The sequence below is a fragment of the Trichomycterus rosablanca genome, chromosome 4 (genome assembly GCF_030014385.1).
Source record: "Trichomycterus rosablanca isolate fTriRos1 chromosome 4, fTriRos1.hap1, whole genome shotgun sequence".
In the NCBI taxonomy this organism is placed as follows: domain Eukaryota; kingdom Metazoa; phylum Chordata; class Actinopteri; order Siluriformes; family Trichomycteridae; genus Trichomycterus; species Trichomycterus rosablanca.
In genome coordinates, this window is record NC_085991.1 from 24928743 (window position 1) to 24955057 (window position 26315).

General features: G+C 38.8%; 1 protein-coding gene across 1 annotated transcript in view; it reads right to left on the reverse strand.

Annotated features, from left to right (window-relative positions):
* The window catches only part of pde5ab (phosphodiesterase 5A, cGMP-specific, b), a 41233-nt gene that overhangs the window by 9465 nt on the left and 5453 nt on the right, over positions 1 to 26315 (reverse strand). Inside the window, exons 3-13 of the mRNA XM_062993121.1 lie at positions 22849 to 22938; positions 22696 to 22767; positions 22455 to 22544; positions 22240 to 22377; positions 19407 to 19474; positions 14527 to 14635; positions 14283 to 14367; positions 11616 to 11791; positions 8950 to 9009; positions 6699 to 6845; positions 1232 to 1357 (exon numbers count right to left, since the gene is read on the reverse strand). Coding sequence (XP_062849191.1) covers positions 1232 to 1357; positions 6699 to 6845; positions 8950 to 9009; positions 11616 to 11791; positions 14283 to 14367; positions 14527 to 14635; positions 19407 to 19474; positions 22240 to 22377; positions 22455 to 22544; positions 22696 to 22767; positions 22849 to 22938 — 1161 coding nt within the window. The remainder of the gene's footprint in view (positions 1 to 1231; positions 1358 to 6698; positions 6846 to 8949; positions 9010 to 11615; positions 11792 to 14282; positions 14368 to 14526; positions 14636 to 19406; positions 19475 to 22239; positions 22378 to 22454; positions 22545 to 22695; positions 22768 to 22848; positions 22939 to 26315) is intronic.

Below are 26315 nucleotides of genomic sequence, written 5' to 3' on the forward strand. Positions count from 1 at the left end.
GTACTTTTTTTAGTACTTAGTATTTGCCAAATCGGTCCACTTATATGTAGGGCAAGCCGTAGCATAGTGGTTAAGGAACTGGACTAGTAATCAGAAGGTCACTGGTTCAAGCCCCACCAACGCCAGGTTGCTGCTGTTGGGCCATTAAGCAAGGCCCTTAACCCTCAGTTACTCAGACTGTATACTGTAATGTAAGTCACTTTAGATAAAGGCATCTGCTTAGTGTAAATGTAAGTTTTGGCTAGCAATAATATCTGCTCTCCTTACATATTCCATTATATCAACTCAACGTTTTGTATAGAAGTGGTTTAATGCATAGTTCTGCCTCAAACATGCATGCTGATATTATTGAGAAGCTGATATGACAAATGTTTAATTAAAACAATAGCTTCATATTTAATTCTATGGAAATTCAAATACTTATTAAGGCTGAAAATGACAATGATCAGATACAGTAATGTGAAAAAGGCAAGCTCTTCATTATAGAATCCATGATGAAATCTTCACTGTATCAGAGTGTGCTTGAAGAAAATGTGAGACCATCTGTCCAAAAACTGAAGCTAAAGCAGAGGTGGACCATGCAACATGACAACAACCCAAAACATTCCAGTAAATCCACCAAGGAATGGCTCAAAAGAAAGAAATGGAGAGTTCTGGGAATGGCCAAGTCAAAGCCTGGATCTTAATCTTATTGAGATGCTGTGGGGTGATTTGAAATGGGCTGTGCATGCAAGAAACCCCTCAAACCTCACACAGCTAAAGAAATTCTGCATGGAGGAGCGGGAAAAACTTTCTCCCAGTCTATGTCAGAGACTGGTAGATGGTTATAGGAAACGTCTAATTGAGATTATTTCAGCCAAAGGGGGAAATACCAGCTATTAAGGCATAGATAGGGTGTCCTAACTTTTTCCTCACAATCAATTTCTATTTTTGTTCATTACATTTTACAACTTGTGTTTAAAAGTAATTGTTTCAGTTTTATCTGTTTAATAATATAAGCTCCATCGCTCAATACTGTTTAAATGATGTTCATATGTTTAAATATGTTCAAAAAGACAAAGGTTCTCATGGGGTGTCCTAACTTTTTCACATAACTGCATATGCTTGTAAAACACTTTATAGCAGATTCATGAACAGGCATCATTCCACGTCGCAGACTCAAATATTACTATTAAGTATGAATATTACTGTCAGACACCTTTTATTTGGTTTATCAGTTAGGTGCACTGACCTGTAACCTCCCAGATTTGAGTATGGCAAACATGCACTGAGACGTGTTGAAGGCATGCCGCCAGTTATGGTAGGCCACATTCTTCCTGTAGTTCTTCTTTACACTCAGGATCCACTGACAGAGGCTCTGAGCAGTTGAAAACATCCAGAAGGACAGCACAAAAATCATAGAATAAACACATTAACTAAAGGAGTAGCAGCAGATTTATCATCATCAGAATTTCCTTAATGGAAAGAGACTAATACAATTTGCTGGCTCATACAATTCGATTGTAAACAAAGAAAATTGCTAATTAAATTATTGTAGTTTTAGAATCACTGCTGACTTAATGAGGCAAGACAAAAAGTCTGACCAGTGCATAACAGTGAAGGGCATAGTTACTGTTCTAAATAAATCAGGACAACATGAAAATGAAAAGTAGGAAACATTAAGGGAGATGTGATTTGGTAATAGAGTTGATCTGCTGTATGCTTGCCGAGAAATTAGAAATTAGGTTTAAGAGTGTGACTGGGGTTTTGTTAGAAAATCTCTAAGCATAAATGAATCAGAGGAACAGAGCGATTATTGTGAAGGGCAGCTGAGAGCAGGCATAAAGTTTTACTGCATGTACAAATAAGTAAATGTGCATGAAGTGCCATCCACTTATTTAATAGCAAAAATCATATCAATATATATATATTGTTTCTCCACTCACTGTCCAGTTTATCAGCTCCACTTAGGAGCACTTTGTAGTTCTACAATTACTGACTGTAGTCCATCTATTTCTTTACATACTTTTTTAACCTGCTTTCACTCTGTTCTTCAATGGTCAGGATTCACACAGGACCACTACAGAGCAGGTATTATTTAGGTGGTGGATCATTCTCAGCACTGCAGTGACACTGACATGGTGGTGGTGTGTTAGTGTGTGTTGTGCTGGTATGAGTGGATCAGAAACAGCAGCGCTGCTGGAGTTTTTAAACACCGTGTCCACTCACTGTCCACTCTATTAGACACTCCTACCTAGTTGGTCCAGCTTGTAGATGTAAAGTCAGAGAAGATCGCTCATCTATTGCTGCTGTTTGAGTCGTTCATCTTCTAGACCTTCATCAGTGGTCATAGGACGCTGCCCACAGGGCGCTGCTGGCTGGATATATTTGGTTGGTGGACTATTCTCAGTCCAGCAGTGACAGTGAAGTGTTTAAAAACTCCAGCAGCATTGCTGTGTCTTATGCTGGGGGTCCTGACCATTGAAGAACAGCATGAAAGGGGGCTAACAAAGCATGCAGAGAAACAGATGGACTACAGTCAGTATATGTAAAACTACAAAGTGCTTCTATATGGTAAGTGAAGCCGATAAAATGGACAATGTGTGTAAAAACAAGGAGGTGGTTGTAATGTTATGGCTGATCAGTGTATATATATACATATGCAGGGGTTGGACAATGAAACTGAAACACCTGTCATTTTAGTGTGGGAGGTTTCATGGCTAAATTGGACCAGTCTGGTGGCCAATCTTCATTAATTGCACATTGCACCAGTAAGAGCAGAGTGTGAAGGTTCAATTAGCAGGGTAAGAGCACAGTTTTGCTCAAAATATTGCAATGCACACAACATTATGGGTGACATACCAGAGTTCAAAAGAGGACAAATTGTTGGTGCACGTCTTGCTCGCGCATCTGTGACCAAGACAGCAAGTCTTTGTGATGTATCAAGAGCCACGGTATCCAGGGTAATGTCAGCATACCACCAAGAAGGACAAACCACATCCAACAGGATTAACTGTGGACGCAAGAGGAAGCTGTCTGAAAGGGATGTTCGGGTGCTAACCCGGATTGTATCCAAAAAACATAAAACCACGGCTGCCCAAATCACGGCAGAATTAAATGTGCACCTCAACTCTCCTGTTTCCACCAGAACTGTCCGTCCGGAGCTCCACAGGGTCAATATACACGGCCGGGCTGCTATAGCCAAACCTTTGGTCACTCGTGCCAATGCCAAACGTCGGTTTCAATGGTGCAAGGAGCGCAAATCTTGGGCTGTGGACAATGTGAAACATGTATTGTTCTCTGATGAGTCCACCTTTACTGTTTTCCCCACATCCGGGAGAGTTACGGTGTGGAGAAGCCCCAAAGAAGCGTACCACCCAGACTGTTGCATGCCCAGAGTGAAGCATGGGGGTGGATCAGTGATGGTTTGGGCTGCCATATCATGGCATTCCCTTGGCCCAATACTTGTGCTAGATGGGCGCGTCACTGCCAAGGACTACCGAACCATTCTGGAGGACCATGTGCATCCAATGGTTCAAACATTGTATCCTGAAGGCGGTGCCGTGTATCAGGATGACAATGCACCAATACACACAGCAAGACTGGTGAAAGATTGGTTTGATGAACATGAAAGTGAAGTTGAACATCTCCCATGGCCTGCACAGTCACCAGATCTAAATATTATTGAGCCACTTTGGGGTGTTTTGGAGAAGCGAGTCAGGAAACGTTTTCCTCCACCAGCATCACGTAGTGACCTGGCCACTATCCTGCAAGAAGAATGGCTTAAAATCCCTCTGACCACTGTGCAGGACTTGTATATGTCATTTCCAAGACGAATTGACGCTGTATTGGCCGCAAAAGGAGGCCCTACACCATGCTAATAAATTATTATGGTCTAAAACCAGGTGTTTCAGTTATTTTGTCCAACCCCTGTATATATACTGTATATATGTGTGTGTGTGTGTCAGTTCCTAATAATGAATGAAATTAACTCGGCAACTCTTTTACTGAATTTTTAAGACTTAACATGCAGTGCAAAATAATGTTTTAAAATTCAGCACAGCAAAAAGACAGTTTGTCAGAAGAGAAGACCTGGCCTGGCTCAGAATGTGGTTTTAGACTGCATGGTTTCTTTGGCGAGCAGCGGGTGGTCGGTCGCTGCTGGCACAGCTGAGCGTGATTGATCTAGACGCTGTGCCAAGGTGGTTAGAAAAATTGCCTGCTTTTACTCAGCCGGCTCAGAATAACCACTGCCTTGAAAATCAATAAAGAGCCTGTCTTTGTGCCCCATCTGTGAGCCGTCTCTCCTGGCATCGAGTGCCATAAAAGGAGTTTGTTCTAGGCGGCCAAGTACACAGCAATTTTACTGTAACTATGGTCAGGGCTATGGACTTCATCTGGTAATTATGGGTCAAATTAAAGGAGACGCTCAGGGTTGCTGCTCAAAACGGCTTGTTTTGAAAGCATTTACTGAGTGAATAACATTGTATTTTGTAATACTGGACCATAAAGAAAAAAATTGTTTACATAATGAGCTCAGTGATGAATAAAAACAGTTTATTAAAATATATTTATCATTGTTATGTACAGTTAATTTAATACATTACTTTTGGAAATTTGGGCTAATAAATAGCAGCAAGCAGTAAAGCAGGCAGGAAATGCAGTTCATTTACTTTCATGACTAAAAACAACACTGGAGCAGATTGTAATATTTATTTAGGCCCTGTGTGCACTCTGGTTTAATTGCTAGCAGTACATAACCAGTCACATGCTTTGCTTTAGGTTGCTTTCTCTTGCAAAAGAAGTTTAACTTAGCAAAACATCAGCAATTTAACTAACACAAATTTTTCAGTAATACACAATGAGGCCAAAAGTATGTGGACACCTGACCTGAAGCTTGTTGAAAACCATAGCCAATAATATGAAGTTAACCCCACTCTGTTGATAATGCTTTCCACAAAATTTTAAAGCATGTCCATTGGTCTTGCTTGTGCACATTAATCGAAAGCGTATTTGAGAAGCCAGGCACAGAGGATGCATTTTAAATATGCAAGTAAATATGAGTGGGGTTGAGGTCAGGGCTCTGTGCAGGTCATTACATTTTCTCCATTAAAAATTGGTAAAACAACGTCTTTATTAACCTCGCATGTGCACAGGAGCAAAGCCAGGCTGGCATACAAAGGCTCCCCACACTGTCACTACAAATTTAAAACCAAACAACAACATACATACATAATTTCCAGAAAAGTTGGGACATTTTGTACAATGCAATGAAAATGTGAATCAAAAAGTGATTTGTTAATTCTCTTGAACCTTTATTTAACTGACAACTGTACAAATAAATGATTTTTAATGTTTTGGCTGAATAACTTGATTAAATTTTGTAAATATAAAAATGAATTTAAAGCTTGCAACACACTCAAAAAAGTCAGGACAGAACATTTCTCAATGCAAGATTCAGGGAATCTGGACACATCTCAGACATTTAAAACCATTGTTGAATGTGTGTGACTTTTGAGCTCTTAGAAGATACTGTATTAGAAACCATAATGCTACTGTGAGAAATATGGGCACAGAAGTACTAGTATAACCAACGTCACTTTACACAGTCCACTGCTGCATAAGAAATGCAATGCAGACACGTCATAGAATTCTTTGGGCATATCTCAGTTGTGTGAGCTCAACTCAAAAACATGTGCTATGGTCAGATAAGTAAATTTTCAATTGCTTTTTGGAAAAAATGGACGTTAAGTTCTCCATGCCAAAGACGAAAAGCATCATCTAGACTTGACAAAAGCCAACAACTGTCAGGGTATGGCAGTGCAGCAGTGACCAAGACATGTGTGACATGCATATGTGTAAAGGTACCAGTGAGGCAGAGGAATATATTGGGATTTCAGCAAAACATTTCCCTGGAAGTCCATGGTTATTTTAGCAAGACAATGCCAGGCCTTATTTTACTAATGCTACAAAACATGGCTTCATAGACACAGTGTGTGTGTACTTGACTGGCCTACCAAGAGTCCAGGTCTTTCTCCTTTTAAAAATGCATGGTGACCATAGTCTGTTGAATAGCTGAACTCTTGTATCAAGCAAAAAAGGGCAAAAATTCCAGTTGTCTCCTTAAAATAATTATCATTATAATTATTAATTATAAATCATCCCCAAATGATTAAAAATGAAATTAGAAAAAGTGATGTAATACATATATACTGTATGTCCGAATTTTTCTTGATTGTGCTGCAGGCATCAAATTTAAAATTTATTTATATTCACAAACTGCAATAAAGTAACATTGGAAATATTTCTTTGTACTTTTGTCAGTTAAATACATGTTCAAGAGGATTAACAGATAACATTTATTTGCCATTTACAAAATGTACCAACTTTTTTCAACTTTTAGCAATGGTTTTTGCTGAACCACCTGAACTCACTAATTAGGAGCGGTATTCCAATATTTTTCAGACAAAGTGTTTCTTTAATAAAACACTTATATTGTATTATTTACGAATAGTTAAAATAGACAGTTAAGTGTGGACAAGATGTAAACACATTCCCAAAAACATAAGCATGGTTAAAATGTGAAGGAGTGCTGTGAATTTCTGAAACCTTACTCAGTTTATAGATTGTGAGACCATTTAAGGTTTAATTTAATTGCTTTGAATGTTTAAAAAGTAACTGATGTTTGGTTTCTTCATATAAGCAAAAAAAACATGTACCTTGTACTTCATTTGGCAGTTCTGCACAAGCTTGAGGTCCACAAACATGCGGATGGTGGCCTGGGTGGTCTCAGCATCAGACAGATCAAAGTCACTGAAGCTGAAGTCTAGTAGTCTCAAAGACTGAGCTGAAGAAATAGTGGCTGCCTTTTGAGTGAACGAGAAAAAGCAAGCGAGAGAAAGAGAGAAACAAAAATATATTAAAACAGATACAAACAAGTGATAAAGGAAAATTAAAAAAGTGCCACATATCAAGACAGTCATTAATTGAATGATAGAATAAATGAAAGCTACAATAGACAGCACAGTCTACCTTAATAGCTCCCTCTCAAAGACCAAAATACTCGTCCGTGTTTTGACACACCATCCTCTGCGTCTTTAGACTTCGACATCTTGGACATTTTGTCTAACTGATTGCTAATGTAACCCAGCCACTTTAGAGTTTGCTGAGTTTATAAAGAAAGAAATAAACTGTACATAGACAAACTATCGGGAGCATACTACTTTACTGGCTTGTTCTCAGACTACAGAAAGATGATCACATGTGTAGAACAGCACACTTTGTGGAATACCCAAAGGGACAAAATGCACTCGTTTCCTAAACACATACATTATACACTGTCAGCACACGGCACCTATGTTTTCCTAGTCTGTTACACTAACTTAATTATGATGCCGTATGATTGCTAGAACTGCCTCATATTGTGCCTCGTATTTCATACGCTACACAAGTGAAAAATTTTCAATTGCTAAACACAAACCTTTATTTTTCAATTCAACAGCAAATTGCATATTTCACAGGAAACGTTTGCATGATACATGTAGTGATATACATGGACACATCATCAGTGATAGTACCTGGGGTCATAGGGTGTTTTGGTTCTTTTAACTACAGACACCGTCACCCAGGCGACCCGACCAGGAGTGATCAGTTCCCAGCCTGTGTTCAAGTAGCAATAGCCCACGGTTTATCCCTCCTAATCCACAACCATCTTCAAGCTTTCTCTGCTGCTTCTGAAGCTTGTCTGATGGCTTGTCTGATACCCAGGATGCTATAAGCTTTGCAAAGTAACCTTCCTGCAAGGCCCCTCGCCCCCACTTCAGTGGGTAGGCACTGTGCCCTCCACCCCCTTCTGCGGCACTCCTCCACCAGCTCCGTGTATTTGCTTGGCATATATTCTACAAGTCTCTGGAATCGTACTCGACAAATGGAACACCACTTTTTCAAAATACATTTCCTCAGTTGGTGTTTTGATTAAGGTTGTGGAAGTGGGCATGGCTGTGACTGGTGCATTGTCATCCTGGCAGATGTCACTCTCATAAGAATAAAAATGTAGTGATTCACTTGGAGAAGATGGAGCCCAGGGCCTTAGGAAGCTTCTTGCTTGTGGCATCCTCTCTTTCAGCTGTCACTGTGCCTCCCATCAGAATAGGATCCATCATTATCCTTTTTTTATTTAATTTTTTCTCCGAAACATGGGCAGCAGCCGGATGCATTTTTGCCACCCACACATTGATGAGTGTGGCGCCACCTAGCGTTGCATGCGAAGAGACACACCCTAAGGGCACTCTTCCTCATCTCTGTGCAGGCGCCTCTAATCAGCCGGCAGAGGTCGTGAAAGCATTCTGACAGAGAGAGACCCACATCCGGTTCTTTGTCCCACCCCCAACTGAGCAACCGGCCAATCGTTGCTCATACAGCCACTCAGCCTCGAACCGGTAAGGCAAAGCTGGATTCAATACGACGTACTCAGAATCCATCCAGCTCTGGTTGCAGCGTGTCTTTTTACCACTGCGCCACCTGAGCGGCCCCTCCTTATCCTTTTAACAATGTTAATTTTTATTAAAAAATAATTTTGATCAATGTTCTACACTTTTTTTTACAATTTGATCTACTGTGCATTTTTCAATTTTTTTCACCATTGTCCAGTGAGTGGCATTTCGTGCAATTTTACAACAAGCCTTAATTGATTAGGCTAAGGTTTAAGGACTGGAGAGTGGCCTGGGCCTCTCAACAGCCTGATTGCTTCACACCCTAATCAGAGCCAAAGTACAAGCTGAAAGACTGTTCTGTCCTCATCACTGAGATACAAAGAGATTTCAAACCAAACAAGTCTGGTACAAAATGTGAGATGATTAATCTCAGTTTATAGTGAATAGAACCCTATCAGCTATAAAGTCCATTTACATAAAGTGATTTTTTCTTGCTTTGAATTTTGGGGAAATAATAAATCAATAAATTGTAATTTACCGCAGTTACCTCGAGCGCCCGCGTCTCCTCCTCTGCCGCAGAGGCATGGTAAGAAAGAACCTGAGGCATACACATAAGTCAGTATATACACATCAAAAACCCACAAAAATTCCCCTCTAATCTAATTGTATGATAATGCACAATAATACAAATTGTGATTTTTCTGTAACTAGAATTACATAACTAAGATGGCTTGACATTTTTTTAAATATATTTATGCATATTCTCCCCTTTTTCTCCCTTTTTAGCGCGTCCAATTGCCCAATTGCGTCATGCGTCCTCTCCACCAATGATGCTCCCTGCTCCGATTGAGTAGAACGAAGCTAACCCACGCCCCCTCCGACACCTGGGCAGCAGCCGTATGCATTTTATCACCTACACTTTGACGAGTGACAGTGCAGCTCAGCGTTGTGTACGGAGAGACACACCCTGAGAGCACTCTTTTCTCATCTCTGTGCAGGCGCCATCAATCAGCCAGCAGAGGTCGAAATTGCATTAGTTATGAGAGAGAGCTTATTAACCCCATCCGGCTTAATCCCACGCATATCTGAACAACAGGCCAATCATTGTTCATGTGGCTGCTCAGCCTAGCTGACAGGCAGAACCAGATCCCAGCTCTGGTTCCAGCGTGTGTTTTTACCACTGCGCCACCTGAGCGGCGAAATTTTTTTAATAAAAGCTGTAGAACCTAGCTGTAATGACAGTGATGCCCATATGTAACATAACAGTGACACACAAAATACACTTACAAAATAAAAAAAGAAGTACAGCATGAAGCAACAAACTAACACCAGAAGTCTGATTTATTAGGGAAAGAGAGGAAAGACCCCAGGCTGCCAGTCAATCACAGGGTACACACACTCACACCTAGCAGTATCTCCATTTAGCCTGCATGCAAAGACTGCATGTCTTTGGAATTATGGGAGGAAACTGGAGCACCCAGAGGAAACCCACACTGGCAGAACATGAAAACTCCACACAGAAAGGAGTGTGCCTGCCTGCCTGCCTGCCAGGCCCTTCTTGCTGTGACGTGACAGCGCTAGCTAGTCTGCCTCTGTGCCACCCATTGCAACTTTAATAAACATGAAATGTGTTTAGGGTGTGTTCTTAGTCAGCATGTTTGTACATCTAGCAAATCTAATCTGACAAACCGTCAAGGCATAAATAACTCCACTGTTTCCACTGCGCACCATCCCTTGAGTGTAACTATGTCATGATTTTTTCCAAACTGCTTTCCTGGGGATCATTATTCACAGAGAAACAGCACTGTGAGGAGGAAAGGTAATGGACGAACTAAAACGTTAAAGCTGAAGCTAAGCTCTGCCGTTCTGTCAGCTGCAGAGGAGAGCTTGTCAACAGGGAACCTCTGACAGTGACAGCTCCAGAATGAAGAGATCAGAGGCATGGTACAGGGATATAAGAAGAAGAAGGGATTCAGCACTGAGTGGGTTGAGTCTGAATGGGTGTGTGCAATTACAGTTTGATTACCGCACAATAGGAGGGTTATAACCCACCCACTTACATTTAACAGGCTGAAAAAGTTTGCCAATTTACTAATTAACTAATCACATACACTGCGCCTGGACCATGTATTAATTGCACTTTACTTATTTCATTTGCAGTAACACTGAACACACCCCAAATCCATAGCAGGGCCTCAGCCAACACATCAGACAATCGTGTCTTATGTAGATGCTCAACTAGCCGTTAGCAGCACTGGGGATTTGAACCCTGGATCCCAGTTGAATTGGGCTAGCATAATTTACCATTGCATGACCCAAGCATTTGAACTGTACTGTTTATGCTGAAGGATGTCAAACACATCTGGAATGAATAGGAAATGTATTTGTAACTAGATAAAGATGCGTGTATTAATAAATGAAGTTTCTTTTGATCAAAGACAAATAAATACCCTAATAAATCCTTGCTGTTGTATTAAAATGTGTAACTAAACTTTATTCTCTTTTTGTGGTTGACTGTGGTCCTTTAGGAGTCACATATTCTAAATAAATAGAATATCTATACAAATTGTGTTGACTGAAATTGTCCAAACAGACTTTAAAGCCTGTGAATGCTTTTATGAAAAGGGTAATTTGCATCACATTACTATGCCAAAACAAGCTTTTGATAAGACAACCAATACACTTTTTACATATGCATTTACCAGAAGCTTTATAGCAACTGAGGTTTAAGGGCCTGAGTCAGGGAGCTCACATTAGAAACCTGGCAGTAGTGAGGCTTTAACCCATAACCTTTTGATCACTAGTCCAGTACCTGAACCACTGAGCTACTGTGCCATTAATCTAATATATTCAAATGAATAAATAAAATATAGCACTAACTGAGATAACAAGTGATCTAATCTATAGAATTAACTGTGCCCCAGCACCAACTCCCAGCAACACGACTGTTGGGACTGCCAAACCAACTGCCAAAACCATAGGTAAATAAACAGCAAATTTTACGGCATACTAAAACAATATAATATGACTTCCCACTTTTTTGTTTGATCCTCTCTCATATGCATAAGTTTGAGGAAGTGAAGTGCACTTTTCATGTTGCCAAAAACATTGTGCCTTTGGGCTTATGAACCACTATATAGAGTTACAATGCAGACCTATTTCACCTAAAACTACGTGAGCACATCCAACGCTAAGTGCACTGACCTCAAGTGTGACCTCTTGCTTGGCCATAGCCCTCTCCACGGTCTCGTACATCTGAGTGTTTTGGATGCCCAGTCCACAAAAGATGGCAAAGGCCTCTAAAAATTGTTCATCATTCCGATTGAAAGCCTTTACCTCACCTATGGATTCGTCCATCTTGTTGACCAACTGGCAAACACCTTAACAGGAAAGAAAAAACAATTACATAAAGTATAGGTTGGGTTTGCATAATTTACCACTGTGTCCTTTATATGATCAATTATATAACATAAATTATAGGCCCCCTCTCTGCTCATCCTGTGCACAAATAGAGGTCCATAAAAACGTGATTTGATGAGAAGAGGTAGGGGATTGTACTTGGACAACTTTATTATGCCCAGACTACACAATGGTAAGATATTTACACATTTTTTGGCCATTTAGTGTCTTAGTGAAAGGTCCCTAATAGTTTTGTAAATAGAATTTAAAATTCAGTGTTTGGTAAAAAAAAATACCAGTGATAAGATGCACTCATTTTCTAATTTTCCTTAGACAGCACATTGTGTATCCAACCATGCACAAATCAATGTCTATGGTTTGCAGATTTTTGTGTTGTACTGGCCTACACAAAGCCCTAAACTCAACCATGTACTTTGGACCTGTTATTTATATACATTATTGCATGTGTGAGAGTCTCACTTTTTATTAGGCAGAACACCCTTAGTAAATGAAAGTAAATTAAAGTATATACTAAATTACTTAAATCTATTTAGAGCTTTTATACTTCTGAACAAATTTTCTGTCATGACTAAGAGTGGGAGAAATGTGTTTCATTTGAAAGGAATGACAATGACTATTACTGGCTGCTTACTGGTTCATTATATCACTTAAAATCATAGGAAAGTGAGTGAAAAACTAAAGCCATTAGTAACCAATTAGAGTAAAAGTGTACAGTATTGAAACTAGAGATGCATGAGTACCGATTGCCCGATACCGTGCTCATTAACTTGTACTCGTACTCGCAAACGAGGCTCCGATACTAAACATCCGATACCGTGTGCCTAGTGCACGTTGCTGCGTTATGCCTAGTTCACACTACACGATTTTTGCCCTGATTTTCGCTCGGCGCTCGGCGACCGGATTGAGTTTTCTAGCACGTCAGATATCTGATCTGAGATGTGCGACTGGGAATGAGTGACATGTCGAACAGCCAATGAGAACGCAGAATACGGTGTGAGGGGAAACGCAGGAGAGGAGTGTAAACAGGTGGGACAGGGGGATAATATAGTTTATTTCAGAATACACTGGCACACACACGTTTTACAGTATTTCTGACCTGATCGTTCTCTACAAAACATAACAACAAAACATCAACATTGCAAAAATATTTAATAACTTCCAACTCACTACAGAACAATCCATGCTATTCGTGTAGCCAAATCCACTCAGATTCATTTACTTTTCCTCCTTGATTTCATTACATCAGCGCACAAACACTTTGATCGCTCGCTACTGGTTGACGTGCATTTTTGGACGTGGTATCATTAAACTCCTCGTCACTTCTCACGTGTGTTTTTGTTTAAAAATTTTTTTATTCTAAATAGGTATTGGTATCGGTATCGGTATCAGCAAGTACAAAAATGCATGTACTTGTACTTGGTTGGGAAAAAATAATATTGATGCATCCCTAATTGAAACACTTGTCTTTCTTTATTGTTGTTTTCTAGAGCTAGGGCATAAAACAGACAGCAAGGTTATTATAAGACAAGCCCTGAGGTTATGGTAACATGCATTAAGTACATTGTACATTACATACAAACACAAATTTTTACTACTTATTCCAGCATAAATATTTCCGTTTCAACTATGGGTGCTGTTAATGTAAAATGGGACAATATAAGAGAAACAAGTAGGCAACACAAGGAACTGCCATGTGCCACTCATGTCATGTCAAAACTCTCCAGTCTGATCTCAAGTGACTGTCTGTGCGAATCTACCATACAGTCACACCGTTTTATGTGCTTGTGATACAATTCCGAGCACAAGAACAGCTTTCTAAATTGTTTTTTTTTTTTTAACTGAGCAGTCTAACACAACCTGTGCACTGTCTACCCCCAGTGTAGTAATATAAAGCACACCGCCATTTGACTCTCTGGTTATAAATCCTGCTTTACTATGTGTTGGTCTGGCAAAGATATTTAACATCGGAAGATGCCCAATGAATGCTTTAATTGGCCACAGTAGTGCCAAATGTAATATTTGGTGTATAATAAATCTGGCTGATTGTAAAGGTTAGAGCCTAGGTTATGTTAAAAATAGTACATGTATGGCCATTGTAGAAAACTTTTTGGAAATGGTTTGAGAGAGGCTCTTTTCTATGTTACCACAAATCAATGCCTATGGTTTGCATATTTTTGTGTTGTACTGGCCTACACAAAGCCCTAAACTCAACTCTGTACTTGGACCTGTTATTTATATACATTATTGCATGTGTGAGAGTCTCACTTGTCAAGAGTATTGCCACCCATTGCAGCTCAGCTATTAAAAAGTTTGGGATCCAATGGTTTGATATGTATGGATTTCCCCTAACTTTTGACTGTGTACCATATACAAAGTAGATGTGTATTATAAACAAAGCCCAGTATAAAATAAACATAAGAGAAATTGTAAAAATAGAAATACAATGATTACCTATAACTTTATCTTTCTTGCCATTCCTGATTGGTGTGCATAACAAACTCTTGACGTGGTAGCTTGGGGAGTCTGGGTTCTCACTCTATTTAGATGGGAAACACATCCAAAAATATTTTAACTGACAGATTCATGCAGCATTATTTATAAAAAAAATATATATTTGTGTGAAATTTGATGATCCCAAAAAAGTATCACTTTTTAATACATGGGACTCATGAGGAGTTTTGTTGTGATTACTTACAGTCCAAGGGAATCGATGGTCCTTGGTGACATCAGAAATGTTCAGTGGCTCAGCTGTGTTCTTTACATATTGGGCATACATGTAGTTAATCTTGCTCACGTCATTGTCCCTGTACAGGGAAATAAAAATGTTATGATTTACACTAGAGCATCATTGACACAAAATAAAAGGCTTTTGAATTTATCAAACGTAATTGTATTCAAATATATAATTGCTGATCTAAACAACATACTAAGGTACATAAATTACATTGCCAGATGTTAGTGTACACCAAGCCTGAACATCAAATTTTGGCTGTAGGGATTTATTTTATCCTAAAGGGGTTGGACAGGGTTGAGGTCAGGCTTTGTGCAGGTCTCAGCACACTGGCTTTGATTTGTGCATAAATACAATCATGTAGTACAATCAAGCAGTAAAGAAAGCTGAAAAACTGAAGGTTGAAAGCACACAATTACACTGATCAGCCATAACATTAAAACTACCTCCTTGTTTCTACACCCACTGTCCAATTTATCAGCTCCACTTACCATATAGAAGCACTTTTAGTTCTACAATTACTGACTGTAAGTCCATCTGTTTCTCTGCATGCTTTTTAGCCCCCTTTCATGCTGTTCTTCAATGGTCAGGACCCCCACAGGACTACTACAGAGCAGGTATTATTTAGGTGGTGGATCATTCTCAGAACTGCAGTGACTGACATGGTGGTGGTGTGTTAGTGTGTGTTGTGCTGGTATGAGTGGATCAGACACAGAAGCGCTGCTGGAGTTTTTAAATACCGTGTCCACTCACTGTCCACTCTATTAGATACTCCTACCTAGTTGGTCCACCTTGTAGATGTAAAGTCAGAGACGATCGCTCATCTACTGCTGCTGTTTGAGTTGGTCATCTTCTAGACCTTCAGTGGTCACAGGGCGCTGCCCACGGGGTGCTGTTGGCTGGATATTTTTGGTTGTGCTAGACACTTTGGTTTTTGGTGAGGTGTTTACTAACTCCATCAGCATTGCTGTGTTTTATCCATTCATACCCAACACAACACACACTAACACCACCACCATGTCAGTGTCACTGCAGTGCTGAGAATGATCCACCACCCAAATAATACCTACTCTGTAGTGGTCCTGTGGGGGTCCTGACCATTGAAGAACAGCATGAAAAAGGGCTAACAAAGCATGCAGAGGAAACAGATGGACTATAGTCAGTAATTGTAGAACTACGAAGTGCTCCTATATTGTAAGTGGAGCTGATAAAATGGACAGTGAGTGTAGAAACAAGGAGGTGGTTTTAATGTTATGGCTGATCGGTCTATATTACAATAACAGTACTTACAATGCACTGGGGCAACCCTAGCCAGTCCCCATGATGGAGCTCTTCAGTATGACCAATACTACAGTCAATGATAGTCAATAAAGAATAAAAACCTGTGAGTGTGTGTAGTGGGTACTGGTAACTGAAAACCACTAATGTGGGAACTATTGCATAGCAAAACAATGCATGATGAAGTTTTTGATAAGCTAATGGGCTTAATGGACAAGTTTTTGTGAAAAGCACACACATAGTTCTACATAAGTGCTTAACTGGAACAAGCCACAAAAAGCTACACAATACGAAAAAGCATTTCAGACTTAAAACGTCTGTATTTTATGGAAATCATGACTCTAAAATGTTGTGCTTTGTTAAATTATATTTTATGTGGAATTGAGTAAGACCTACTTCATGATCATTATACTGTTTTTTCCACAATGAGGATTACACATGTGTGAGTAATATCTGTCAAAAATGGACTTGTGGCTTTAATGAAAGGCCAATATAAAAAACAGCCCTCCATATGCAGTTTGGAAGCGTTTCCATGTTTCACTAAAACCCTCGGAGGATTTCCATAACAGAAAACCTTCTGCACTAAGACAAAGTTTGCCTAAACAGATTTGATTAAGCACCTGTCAGACGCACTTAGTAAAAACCCATGGTTTAAGCCAGCATGTACTTAAACAGGGTATAATTTTCATATCTTCATATCTTTCTGAAAGGACTGTTTCTTCTAAAAAAGAAAGCTTGTCTGTTCTTTTTCATAACTAATTGCAAAATCAGTAGAGCTTAATTTTAATTTTATTGTGTATGTTTACTTACATTATCTTCTCATAGTACCCCATTTACAGCACTACTCCAAACAGTTTAAGGTCCTGAACTTAACTTGTTTGTGCAAAAGAACATCCTAGGTCAATTTTCACCAGTGTTGTCAGAAGAAATTGCACTGTTTGCACAGTATTAATGTAAATGTGAAAGTCAGAGAAATGGGACCAGTAATATGATTATGTTGGTAATAAGCAAGGGAAAAATTAAAATTTGATTCCTCCGAATGCCTTGTATTCATGAATTGTGCACCAGTTTCTTGCCATATTGTTTCTTGAAAGTTAGGTTAATTCCCAACAGGACAGAGGTATGATGACAAAGTGTACTAATATTTCTTTTAGTTTTCTTATAAATGTTTTAAAGCAGATGTTAAAGCACCAGAGATGGGGACTCGAGTCTGCACCTAAGTCACACAAACAGCGACTTCAGACTTGACTCGGACTCGTTTCAAATGACTCGGACTCGACTCGTGACTCGCAAAAAATTACTTGTGGACAACGAAAGTCAGCAACATTAGTTACGTGTGACAATTATATATATATATATGATCCGACATCATTCTGATCATGTCATTTTCTGCTCTTTAAAAACGCTCCGGCCGTCTTAACCCACAACACACGCAATGAGTAAATGTTCCAGCCAGCTTCCGGCTTAGTGATGAAGCGTCGTTCCCTACTTAAAGTGGTGGAATACCCTACGTAGTGCACTTCACAGTAACAGATAATGTGAATGGAACGCAACTACAGAATTGGCGGTAATGATTTTAAGAACCGCTTTCTAAACCAATCAGATCTTCAGATTTTAATTTTTGGTAAGAAATGCTGTTATTTGCATGTATTTAGTTTGCAGCGTCACACAGATGATTGTCAATTAAACGCTCGATTAGCTTTCTAACGAGTTTGGAGGTTTTTAATTATAAGCACATTTACAAAATAACGGATTATATTCCTAATGGGACAACACACGGTTATAAGTTTAATAGCATCTGGAACAACATAAGCTAAGGTAAGCAGTATTATGGATTTTTTGCTGTGTTTGGGATTTTGGCCGCTGTGCCGTAATTTGCAATGAAAACAAAACGTTAGTTTAAGCTTTTAACTGGTAAAAAGTTGTTGTTTTTTTATCTAAACTTACAGATTATTTGTTTATTTCTACGCTACATTTCCAATATATGTTTTAGGAATATTATATTGACTCGTGACTTGACTCGGACTCTAGCCTAAAGACTCGTGACTCGACTCGGACTCGTATTTTGTTACTTGTGAACATCTCTGGATGTTACTGTTCTTCATTGTCATAATACCTACACATTAAAAAAAACTAACTTAAAAGTTTTAGATACAATGTTTTACAACAGTAAGCTGACGTTACTATAATGCAGAATGCATACATGTACAAATGAAAACATGCATTTTTTTATTATACTTTGTTTTATGCATTGACATCATTTTACTTGATGGATCTAGAAGACAGGATTCCATTTGTTTCTTGTATTAAGTTTCTAGCACATTAAAGCAAAAACATTCAAGAATCAAAAAGATATTTTTTACACTGGATACCTTTCTAACAAATGGCCAAAGATATCTTGCTAAGTATGAGTACTAAACTCCTTTTCCATTAAATCCACTATATCATTTAACATTTAATGTTTGTATGAACTGTAACCAGAGACCCCAAATTGCTAACATCAAATTGCTAACATCTTTTGCAAATCTCCAATTGTTAACTGGAAAAAAAATATGTCCTTCGAAAGACTGGAATACCACAGCATCAGATTATTCTAGTGAGAAATCTTTACATCGACCAGTAAACCACAATCATGACAGAAAATGGACAAACAGACTGGTTCCAGATCAACAAAGTTGTTAGACAACTACACTAAACATATAATGAGAGAAGCAGGACTGGAAGTAGACGATCAAGGATTCAAGATTGGTGGAAGAAAACACCAATAAACTTTGAAATGCAGATAACACAACATATGCCAGTAATTCTAGAACTAAGTGTATTTAATGCAAATTCAAGACTACAAAATTCAAGCTTAAGCCGCTCAGGTGGCGCAGCGGTAAAAACACGCGCTGCAACCAGAGCTGGATTCCGGATACATGGTATCGAATCCAGCTCTGCCTTACCGGCTCGAGGCTGAGTGGCTACATGAACAACGATTGGACGATTGTTCAGTTGGGGGTGGGACAAGGGGCCGGAAGTGGGTTTCTCTCTGTCAGAATGGTGCAGTTACGACCTCTGCCGGCTGATTAGAGGCACCTGCACAAGAGATGAGGAAGGAGTGCTCTTAGGGTGTGTCTCTCCGCATGCAACGCTAGGTGGCGCAACACTCGTCAAATGTGTAGATAAAAAAATGCAGACGGCTGCTGCTCATGTTTCGGAGGGGATATGGGTTAGCTTCGATCTCCTCGGTCAGGGCAGAGTTAGTCATAGACAGAGAGGAAGCACCATGCAAATTGGATAATTAGACGCGCTAAAAGGGGAGAAAAAGGGGAGAAAATGCAAAAAAAAAAATTCAAGCTTAACTAATTATATTGTCTTTTAGTGCTTTAGCCTTAACAATCAATGCTATTAAATCCTTTATAAGTAATTTACTGGTTTTTAATGAACCAGGCTAGAATAATAAAAATGTACAAATCTAGTTGTTCTGTTTATACTGTTATAAAAATCTAAATTTAATATCACACATGACAAAATAAAAAAGAAACGTTAATGTGGTCAAGTAGCTCGAGTGTTTTCAAACTTACTTGTTCGGGAACTCCACAGACCCAGCCAGCTCCTCATAGTCCATATGGAAGACACTGGAGAAAGCATTCTGTGACACAAGCGAAACCCACATCAATTAAACCACAGGGAAGTCAGTGAAGTCTGTGGTTTTTAATGCTATTAGGATCCAGTGACTGTCTCTGTAAATCTACTATAGAATCTCAGCAGTCACACCGTTTTATGTGCTTGTGCTTTTAACTTTCTAGATGGGCTCCAATTTCCCACTGTAACGTTTAATCATCTTGGAGTCTGGTTGGGCCTAAATGGCATTAGTTAAGCAGGCGTATCAGAAGAACCTGTAACTACTTTGCACAATAAACAGAAAAGAAATGTAATATACTACAAACCGCTGTGCCAAAAAGCTGCGTTTGTTTAAACATTCCTGGACTCAATGTTAGTACCTTATAGGGTCATGTCTTTAAAACTGAAAAAAAAAATCTATTTTCCAAGGTTCAAAAGACTGTAAAGACCAGATTAAAAAACTATAGATACATGTGATTTTATTTAATCGGAAAGCTGTACACTAACCCATTATTTAATGTTTCCATTTGTGTAAACAATCACTCACTCACTCACTTTCTTAACTGCTTATCCAATTAGGGGCGTGCGGCGGGGGAGAGGGGGGTGCTGGAGCCTATCCCAGGTTTTCAATGGGCGCAAGGCACACAGTAACACCCTGGACAGGGTGCCAGTCCATCGCAGGATAGACACACACACACCCATTTACCTTTAGGGCAATTCAATGTCTGCATGTTTTTGAACTGTGGGAGGAAAACGGAGCTCCCGGAGGAAACCCACGCAGACACGGGGAGAACATGCAAACTACACACAGAAAGGACCCGGACCGCCCCGCCAGGGGATCGAACCCAGGACCTTCTTGCTGTGAGGCGACAGTGCTACCCACTGAGCCACCATGACGCCCTGCAAACAATCATCTCTCTTTACACACTCATTGTAACCATACATTGTTTACCAAGGTATACTAAATGTAAGCTAGGCTTTCCTATTGTTAACTTTAACCTTTGGTCTTCAAAATCAAAACCGCAAAGTTCTTGCTGAGCTTTGGCCAATCAGTTTGACTGGCTTAAGTAGGTTTCCTATCAATGCATAGCTTTTATCACTGTTACTGTTACACTGTTACTTTTCAAGTTCTGTAAACGTTTGGTATACGTGGTATAAAGAAAATAGGTAAAAGCTAAAAATTCCCCAGTAAATACAATTATTTAACCAAACCTATTGTACTTTTTATTTGTTCATATGATAACCAATAACTATGGAGTAAACACCAATCTTTCAGTACTAATACCTCCTTATTAAAAACAAACAAAAGACCTTCTTCTACTTATATTTTCCTCTAATAGTACTAAAGCAGTGGAAGCACCTCTGTAAGTGGTTCTGGATAACAGCATGTGCTAAATGCTCTCAGTGTAAAGGTATGCTAGAAAATCTAAGAGAAAACATGTTATTCTGCTTATTTTAAAATGCTATTTTTAGTAGTAATACGTTTCTAATATTGCTTCGTTTTGTGGGTTGTGAATGGCTACAACTTATATGTGCGTGTTTGCATGTGTGTTGTAATTGCTTCCTTGGCAGGGCAGAATAAGGAAGCAATTCAGGCTGTTTTGCTTGAGGTTATTCTAAAAATGAAACTAGTGTTGCTTATATGCTACAGACTGGCCCGCCCAGCAAGACCCAATCAAAATACCCAGCACTGCCTTTCGTTTACTACTACTGACCACTAGGTATTTCACAATATGCATATTCACCGATCAGGTATAACATTATGACCACCTCCTTGTTTCTACACACATTGTCCATTTTATCAGCTTCACTTACCATATAGAAGCACTTTGCAGTTCTACAATTACTGACTGTAGTCCATTTATTACTCTACATACTTTTTCAGCCTGCTTTCACCCTGTTCTTTAAGGGTCAGGACCCCCACAGGACCACTACAGAGCAGGTATTATTTGGGTGGTGGATGATTCTCAGCACTGCAGTGACACTGACATGGTGGTGGTGTGTTAGTGTGTGTTTTGCTGGTACAAGTGGATAAGACACAGCAGCGCTGATGGAGTTTTTAAACACCTCACTGTCACTGCTGGACTGAGAATAGTCCACCAACCAAATATATTCAGCCAACAGCGCCCCGTAGGCAGCGTCCTGTGACTACTGATGAAGGTCTAGAAGATGACCAACTCAAACAGCAGCAATAGATGAGTGATCGTCTCTGACTTTACATCTACAAGGTGGACCAACTAGGTAGGAGTGTCTAGTAGAGTGGACAGTGAGTGGACACGGTGTTTAAAAACTCCAGCAGCGCTGCTGTGTCTGATCCACTCATACTAGCACAACACACACTAACACACCACCACCATATCAGTGTCACTGCAGTGCTGAGAATGATCCAACACCTAAATAATACCTGCTCTGTAGTGGTCCTGACCATTGAAGAACAGGGTGAAAGCAGGCTAAAAAGGTATGTAGAGAAACAGATGGACTACAGTCAGTAATTGTAGAACTACAAAGTGCTTCTATATGGTAAACGGAGCTGATAAAATGGACAGTGAGTGTAGAAACAAGGAGGTGGTTTTAATGTTATGACTGATCAGTGTAAATACATGGGCATTAATATAGTGTTGCTCACGTTTTTGTAGCTATCACAGCTCTTACTGTTCTGGGAAAGATTTTTATTAGATTTCTGAGTTTGTCTGTGGGAATTTTTGCCTACTAATCCAGAAGCACATTTCTGAGCTGGGACACTGGTTTTGCCCACTTGCCTACTGTGTTTAACTAAGACATTTTTGTGCTTACCGATGTTTCACCATCAGCAATGAATATGGTGCATTCTTGAGCTTGCATAAAAGACAAGATGATAGCTGCGATCTTTCTCAGCAAAACCTCCAGTGACTGCTGTTCTTCAAAAATAAGACTGGCCAGGTTTAACAACACCTACAACATAAAATGGTGGTTTTAGTTGATAGAAGCATCAAAATTAAGACCTTTCATCGATTTGTAAACTTGATTACCTGATTTCTCCTGTTTTCAATCTGTGACGTCTCATAAAGTTGTGCATTGTGTAGAACAATACCAGAAAAAGCCAAATAGGAAGTAAAGTCCTGAAAAACAATAATAAAAAAACACTATAAATGGTGATTACTAATTTATAGTTAAACTGCATCTACAGAAGCCCTGATTACAGTACTAATCTTTTACAATGCTTTCTAAACCCTTTTAGAGCACTGACAGTGTATACAGCATTTTCTTCACCTTCTCATCTTGTTCTGTGAAAGTGCTGTTCTCTCCACACCTCTTATTGATTGCTTGTGCCACACCAACAACCTTTGGAAAGACAGTAAAATTAAGGCATTTAGGCAGTAAAAATGTTCAAAACCTGGAATGTTTGTGCTATGTCTGTCTTACCTCATCTCTGTGATTTTTTATGGGCATGCATAGGATGCTCTGTGTCTTGTAGCCTGTGATCTGGTCCACTTCCGCATTAAACCTGGGATCCTAGTGATAAAAGGTTACTTTAAGTACTTCTAGGACAACCATTATTGCAACTTTGCACAGGTATTTCATGTAATTTATGAATCATGTGATTCGTGAGTCATTTGCTTTCAAAATACACTCAATAAGCACAATATGCAGTTAAAAAATCATACATTTTTATATACATGGCAGTATTGTGATTTCAATAATATGCTGGGTGAAAAATAAATATCAAACAACTTAGATGATGCACGTGGTAGTGCAGAAGGAAATAATGTCATTTATATTTGTGGTACCGCCTCGTCATATTATTGTAGTGATCGTGCTTGACTGTTAGCTGGTAATTTCTCTGTCTATATAAATAGGGCTAGTTTAACGGCATCAATTAAAAGGCACATAGAGAAAACCCAAAAAAATACAGAAAGAACATGCCACTCCTCATAGGCACTGAAGGACTCTGTATATTGTTTCCCCTTAAAATAACTTAAAAATACACATTATTATTTTTTTGTCTTTTTTTTAGGCAATATTATTCATATGCAAATAACAGTATTAAGTAAAAATATAGTCAAATACCCCAGGTCACAGACCCCACCCCTGAGTCGGACAGATCAATTATAATCGAATCATCTGTAAATGTATAGCCCTATTTATAAAACTTGCTCAATCTTACCACTCCCCACCCACTTAGCTGTATCACTGACAGCCCACAACTAAATCCATTACCAAGCTTTATTTTAGGCCACTGAGAAACAATAAATATGCCAAAAATACTGACTCTACGTTGCTTTGAAAGCGGTAGAATAATTGACTGCACCCATTAAATAATAAAACAAAGTTCAAATAATAAAACAATCATCATGTTCCAGTTCAGATTATCATGTCAACAGAATGAGCAAAGAGTGTGAGCAAACTGAAACTAATGCTTGGCCATGTGTAAAATACTGTTAAATCTTTAAACCGTTCAAAAATGGCAAAACATGAGTTAATGGCTTTAAACTAAAAATATATATTAATTTTGTTTAAGGGCGCTTGGGTGGTGCAGCTAGCCTACTACTGCTGGGATCAGGGTTCGGATCCCCAGCAGTGCTATAAGCTGGCTGGGCATCCACACATACATGACTGTATATGTCGGGGGAAAAGGGAAGGGTGGCCAAAGTACTACGACAAATTGGCGTTCTGTCAAGGGTATTCCTGCCTTGCGCAGTGTTTCCCAGTGGAAATGGACCCACTTTGACCAGGATTAAGCAGATGATGAAAATTAAATTAAATGAAACTAATGTATGGTCATAAGATTTGACATTTTATGACTGATAAAACAGATTCGCTTTTTTAAGTTAATAAGCAAAATTAAACATACTGAATAAATTATTGCAGAAACAAGAATACATGTTGTGTCCATTTTAGCAAACGTTCTTTTAGCAAAAGTCATTCTTGGATATTCTAACTTTGCCAATAATAACCATAATGCAAAAATGATTAGGGCTTTCATGTCAAACTGAGGAAAAAGCTAATTCTAGGACCCTGATTAACAATAATAATCAGCCCAGTAGGTTGTTTATCTTTCTCTCATTATTTCTCCATAGACTTGAAAGCCACAATTAATCTGAATTAATAATGCCTAAAAATACCAGCTAATTCAAACGGTTGGCTAGCAACTGATTTGCTGGACTTCAATACATAAACAAAACAAGTAGTACCAATATTACTCCTAGATCGTGACTTGCCTTTTCTCCTGATTGTAATACACACAGTGCAGGACATAAAAACAATGTTTGCATCAACCAACCACACGAGATCTGAGAATGAAACTATTAATATAAAATAACCATTTTACTGACTGATGCAAACAAAAAGTGAATATCAAGTGATCTGTGTCTGTCCAAATACACATGTAATAAATATAAAGATGTTCCCTACATTCCTATTTCCCAACTTAAATATAAATATTAAATAAAAACTACCAGCCAGTCATAACAAATGAAGTGAAATTTGTTATAATGACAACACATCATCACAAGCATTAAAAAAGAACTGAGAAGTAATTTAATACCACAGTCGTTTCAATGTGGTTACACTGCTTCGTCATATTATTGTAGTGATCATGCTTGACTGTAGCTGGTAACATCTCTGTGCCTATATAAATAGGGCTAGTTTAGCTGTATCTATTAAAAGGCACATAGAGAAAACCCACAAAAATACGGAAAGAACATGCCACTCCTCATAGACACTGTAGATTTCTTCCCCCTTAAAATAACTTGAGAAGTACAAAATATTATTTTACATGACCTTTATGTGAATACTTTTGATGCTTTAATAGACAAATTACTTTTAATCAACCCAAATTCATATGCAAATAAAAGTATTAAATAAAAATATAGTCAAATACAATTCTGAATAACATAAATCATGGCATGTTGGAATGATCACTGTCATACATCCCCAAGGTCACAGACCCCACTCCTGATTTATTTTATTTCATTCAGTCAGATCAATTATAATCAAATCATCTGTAAATGTATAGCCTTATTTATAAAACTTGCTCAATCTTACCACTCCCTACCCACTCAGCTGTATCACTGACAGCCCACAACTAAATCCATTACCAAGCTTTATTTTAGGCCACTGGGAAACAATAAATATGCCGAATATTGAGAAGTGGTGTAATACCACAGTCATTTATATGTGGTTACAATCATTACTTCTGTTCTGTGTCCTACAGTCAGTTTATATGACATTTATGGTTTACTGTGACACTGGTGGAATTTAATCTGGTCAATAAGGAAGACCGATACGTTAGAGGGATCAAAGGTCAGAACAGAGCAGGCGCTCGGGTGGCGCAGCGGGAAATGACACCATCCGACTGCTGCTGGGATCCAAGGTTCAAATCCCTGTCTGTGCTATCGGCCAGTCAGATTTCTGCATACAGACATGATTGGCTATGTCTTTACGAGGTCTTCCAAATTGTTCAGCCACTTCACTTTCTAGATTTAACTAATGATTAGTAGAGAGGTGTCCCTCACTAAACAGTTATTACAAATTTTAATAACCAAATAAGTACAAATTAGACAGAAACTTAAGAACTGTTTTATGTGATTTAGGATACAGCACATTTTGTATGAATAAATCACAGTTGGCACTTTAGAAATTCCCTCAATATTACTGAAACAAAACTTTAACAGTAACAGTAACAGTTACACGTTTACATAGTCGACTACTAAACAAGCATAGTATGGTCATGTGTAAGGCCCTACCTAATTCACGGCCGAGAAAATCGCATCACAGACTGTGAAATAAGCCATTTCCCATGTAAAATGCAATTTGCTGTAAATTTCAAAATTTAAGGTGTAAGTTTAGCGATTAAAAATGTTTCATTCGCGCAGCATTCAAGCGCCTCA